General features: G+C 41.7%; 1 protein-coding gene and 1 long non-coding RNA gene across 2 annotated transcripts; one reads left to right on the forward strand and one right to left on the reverse strand.

The window, feature by feature from the left end:
* Window positions 1–1,352: 1,352 nt before the first annotated feature.
* On the forward strand, window positions 1,353–2,656 carry LOC121186019 (putative nuclease HARBI1). Its single transcript, XM_041044599.1, has 4 exons — window positions 1,353–1,792; window positions 1,878–1,990; window positions 2,070–2,181; window positions 2,280–2,656. The coding sequence occupies exons 1-4, from the start codon at window positions 1,354–1,356 to the stop codon at window positions 2,654–2,656; spliced, it is 1,041 nt and encodes a 346-aa protein (XP_040900533.1). The 5' UTR covers window position 1,353.
* Window positions 2,657–3,534: 878 nt separating this feature from the next.
* Window positions 3,535–4,027, reverse strand: LOC121186529. The gene is made up of 3 exons (XR_005894488.1): window positions 3,989–4,027; window positions 3,848–3,918; window positions 3,535–3,622 (listed from the first exon to the last, which is right to left on the reverse strand). It is a non-coding gene; the product is annotated as an uncharacterized LOC121186529 (long non-coding RNA).
* Between the last annotated feature and the right edge of the window lie 1,136 nt (window positions 4,028–5,163).

The raw sequence follows: 5,163 nt of genomic DNA on the forward strand, positions 1-5,163 counted from the left end.
GTGTGTGATGGGGAGCCAGCGGAGATATTGTAAAAAGGCTGTGATGTGTTGGATGGTGGGGTTGCGTGTGATGATACGGGCAGCTGAATTTTGGACCAGTTGTAGTTTATGGAGAATTTTATGAGGAAGGTCAAAAAGAAGAGAATTACAATAATATAGATGGAGGTGACTATGCTGTGAAAAAGAATGGCAGTGGAGTGGTTTCTTGAGTATTGGAGTTACAGCGGCTGTTTTAAGGGAAGAGGGAACAATTTGTGGTCTTTGATCTTTTGATTTTTTCCTCCCTTGTCTGTACCGACATTTTTTCTTTGGTCGCTCATCCACTACAGCTTTGTTAAATCTTGGGCCGAGTCATCTAATCCAACAACTAGATCCATTTGGCTTAGTTGATCTTTGGGTTCAGTCACCACTACCGAGTGTTGAATTTGCACTGGATATTGTCCTATGGCCTTTGCCGTTCGATTGACCATTACTTTGATGAGTGGCAGCACGCAACATGTGTTTAACAGTATCAACAGTAAAAAGGTGCCAAGAACCACTGCAATCATTGACAAAACCTTGGACAGGGACAATTTACTGACCCAATTCCACACTTTTTCCAACCACTGTGGTCTGGTGTTCCAATTTGAGTTTTGAATATGGTCATCCCTGGCTGCTTTTATTTGTTTTAGTATTTCAGTTAAGTTTCTATCTTCTCCAGTGTGCATTGGAATTACTGTGCAGCACTTGTCGCCAATCAGGGTGCAAATTTCTTGTTCTGGTGCCAATAACGTTTCTATAATTAATCTGTTTTGTAATGCCATTAAGGATGTGGCATGGAATTGTTCACTGATTCCTTCCACAGCTGCAATTGTCCAATTTATGAAGCGCTGTTGATTGTACCATAAGTAATTAATCCATCTGCTGTTACGTGCTATGTATTGCATGTTAAACATGGGTCCTATCACTGGAAGCCATCCCAGCCCTTGTCCCAATTTAATCCATCCTTCAGAAATGGCTAAATGGTCATCAGGCACTCCGACTGGTTCCTGGGGCCGATTTCACGAAGCAGGTTATGTGGAAACTCTGAGTATGTTAAGCCTGAAATGAGGGAAACCCAGAGTTAACCGTTTCAATAAGGGAGGTAAATTAACCCCGAGATAGGGGTAAGTCAAGGAGTAAGTTAAGCCCATTTCATAAAGCGAGGTAACTCGTACTCGGAGTTTGTTACCATGGTAACTTAGTCTGTGAACATAACCTGGTTGGGAGCTGGTTTTATTCCAGAAACCCAGAGTTTGTTTCTGACTCCTCCCCTGGAGTACATAAAAGCTGAACCGTTTCCTTATAATTGAGTCTCCATAGAACCTGCTTAAAATGGCATGTCCCTTTCTGGAAGACCCGATTGATGAAGAAGCAAGACTGATTCGCAGAGAACTGCGATTGCGTCGGGCGAGGATTTTCCGTCCACGTTTGGATACGTTTTCATATCCTCCCGACTTTTTATTTGAACGTTATTGTTTTTCGTTACAGTCACTGCAATACATTCACAACCTCATCCGCCCTCTCATTACTCACATCACCCACCGTGGACGTGCACTCACCACTGAACAAATACTTTGCATTGCTCTACGTTTTTTTGCAAATGGAAGTTTTCTTTATAATATCGGCGATGCAGAACACATAAGCAGAGCAACCGTTTGCAGGGCTATAAGAAAGGTGTGCCTCGCTCTGAAGCGGTTTTTATCAGTTTTTGTTGTTTTTCCCGGACACAAACCTGTGAGAGCCATCAAAGAAGAGTTCCATGGGATTGCAGGTAAATAATTTTAAATGATTAATAACTTTTCTGTCAATAACATGTTGCTGTGACCTCTGGGAGCAATAATTTTAATGTCTTTTAGGATTTCCCAATGTGATTGGCTGCATTGATGGCACCCACATTCCTATCACTGCTCCTTCAGAAAATGAAGGAGATTATGTGAATAGGAAGTCCTTCCATAGCATCAATGTGCAGGTACATACATTGACTACTACTTTTAAATGTCAGAGCACAAATATTTCAACTAACTTGTCTCATTTTCTGTACTGTCAAGATCATTTGTGATGCAGCACACATTATCACAAATGTGGAAGCCAAGTGGCCCGGGTCTGTGCATGACTCCCGCATTTATAGAGAGTCTACAATAAGCAATAGACTGGAACGTGGTAAGTGGTCTGAAACATTGCTGTTTGTCACCGCAAAGATCTTTGTCTAATTTTTCTGAGAAAAATATCAGAAGTAAAAAATGTGACTTCACTTGCAGGAGAGATTCATGGCTTCCTTCTGGGTGACAGGGGTTACCCCTGCCAACGAAATCTTATAACCCCTTACCCAGACCCTCAACCAGGACCCCAGCAGCACTTCAATGTGGCACACTGCAGGACGAGAGCCAGGGTAGAGATGACTATAGGCCTGTTGAAAGCCCGTTTCCAGTGCTTACGTCATCTCAGAGTAACCCCTGAGAGAGCCTGTGACATAATTGTGGCATGTGTTATTCTCCATAATATTGCAACTATTAGAGGAGAGCAACACCCTGCCCTACAAATAGAAGACACTGAGGAGGACCCCATCCAGCTCCCAGAAAATCAGGATGGAAGGGCAATCAGAGATCTGATCTGCAACAACCATTTTCCATGTTAAATTACAGCCACACAGAATACCACTGTCACACGTTCATTTTATTTAGTCTTCCTTAGATCCTACAGACAGACAGAGACAAAGAGAACATTTTTCTGTTAGTTTTTCATATTGCTCTAATAATACATTAAATTTACCTCTGACTACACACACACCTCCAGCTTGTGTTTAAGTATCTCGATTTCCAGATCTGCCTTTTGGATCTGGCGGTCCAGGTATAACATTTCCTTGTCCGTTTTTTCGATTTGTTTAAGTAGATGAATTTTGTATAACTCCTTGACTGGTAACTGGAAATCCACAAGAATATTGTTCAACACAGTCAATTATACAGAATTAAACTCTGTTGTTCACTGAAACTCTCACTGTATTCATTTGTTCTGCAGAAGTTGATGGACCCTCTTCATGCTGTCCAGTTATGCTCTGTTAAAAAAGGATGAATATGTTAGCTTCCATGTCAATATAAATCCCTACAAGAAAGTCACGTGTACATGTAATGCTGATCTAATATGATACCTCTGAGGGCCTGTCTGTGACAGCAGACACAGTGTCCTCATCTTCATGTTCGCCATCCTTTGAAGTCAAGCATTTCATTTTGTGAACTTTATACCACTATTGGTTATGGGGTTATGGTGTGTTGAGGTACTTGGAGTACCACATGAGGCTCCAATGGGGCCACATGAGGCTCCAATAGGTGGAGACTTCCCTCAGAATCTATTGGATTCAGGAACAAACAGCTTTTGCATCTAAAAGAGGCTTCATAAAAAAAACAATATAGAAGTGTGGACTTGTTACATGTTATGAAGGCACTTGTGTCCTCAGGGCTGACTGGTTCAGATGAGCTGCCCCCTGGGATTCCCTCAGCCATGGGCCTTCCTGTTGTCTGGCTAAGGGCCCTCTCCTCTGCCTCTGTTAGAGGTGGTGGTGCAGGTCCTCCACCTGTTTTACGGGCCTCTGCCCTCTTTCTGTTGGCTAGGCAGGAGTCAAATGTTAACTTCACCACATTAATTAATGAAACATTACAGGGGGCAGAATGTGTGAAAACATCATGCAGGACTGAAAGAGCTGTTACAGTATTCAATAAATAAATTAAAAATATAAATAAAAATTGAAAATTGAATTACAATTAAATTGAAATAGACATATCAAATGTTACCAAAGTGAGATACAACCAGGCATGTTATATTTCCAACTCACCTGATTGAATTATATTTTTATATTTCATTTTCAACTGCCTCCAAGTCCGTTTTTCGCCCCCTGGGTTGCACCTACATGAACAGGGGGCCAACAGCATTTTTTGCATGCAATATTTTATGAGTGATTAAAAACAAAACTTACGCATTGACTCGAGCAGTGATTTTTTCCCATGCGTTTTCTCTATCTTTTGCCGCTGCCACTGTGTTGCTTTTTTCCCGGAAAATATGCTCATATTCACCGTATGCCTCCATCAAAATTTCAAGCTCCGGGGGTGAAAAAAATGTTGAGCGCTTTCGTGTTGATTCCGCTTCCATGGTGAATCAAGGAATCGGGGCTCCATTGATGATGGCTTATTTATAGTCGTGGTGCACGCGCTTGACTCGGAGTCAACATACTCAGAGTTGACAAAACTAATGTGAATCAGCTGTGTTGAAACAGGAAACTCAGAGTTTTTCATCTCAGGGTTTGTCAACTCAGGGTTAACACTCATACTCAGAGTTTGTTGAACCTCCTTCATGAAATCGGCCCCAGATTCCATGCTATGTATATGTTGTTATTTGTGGTCCATTGTTTACTTAAGTCTCTCTTAGTCCGATTTGTACTTTGTGAGAGTTGAGCGACCAGCACTGTCACCTGTCCTGTTATCATGACTGGTGCACAAAGTCCTGTCCAGTTTTGTGGTAGGACCGCTTTTATCTGCTGGTTGTTGTCACAGAGCCAAAATATGTCTGCTAGTGGTTTTGTTTGGGTTAATTTTGGCAATTTCATCTTTCCAATGTAGGTTCCGTTTCTCCATACATGCAAAAATTGTCCATTTACCGCCACCTGTTCACATTGAAATTTTGATCGATTGGTGGTTGTCAAAATTTGGAGGCCTGGTGTAGAGCGCTGCCTTCTTGAATGGTTTGTGGTAATGGAGAAAGTGTTGTTACTTGATAATGAAGTATTTTGCTTTTTTATATGGTTTGAGGTGACAGTACTTCCACGATTACGTTGAGAATTTTGGCGCCGTGTTTTTCAGTATTCTTTTATCCTGGCCTGTTATACTGTTGTTATTGTATCTGCCAAGGATACAAAATGGGTGTACGGTGTTTTCTGAGACTTGTGTGATTGGGGGAATCATTACTGACAGATTTGATGGTAAGGGATATGGACAGATTGTAGTATCATTTGTCCAGCTTTCTCGGGTTCCTTCAGCTAGGTGCATCGTGCATTCTACAAGGTACCCGCTGGTATTGTCGCATTTTTCATCAAAACCCGGGAATGGCTTGACCACGGGTTTGCGTTTGAAATTATAGCATGTCACACAAGTTTGG

This window comes from Toxotes jaculatrix, chromosome 8, assembly GCF_017976425.1.
Source record: "Toxotes jaculatrix isolate fToxJac2 chromosome 8, fToxJac2.pri, whole genome shotgun sequence".
Taxonomy (NCBI): domain Eukaryota; kingdom Metazoa; phylum Chordata; class Actinopteri; family Toxotidae; genus Toxotes; species Toxotes jaculatrix.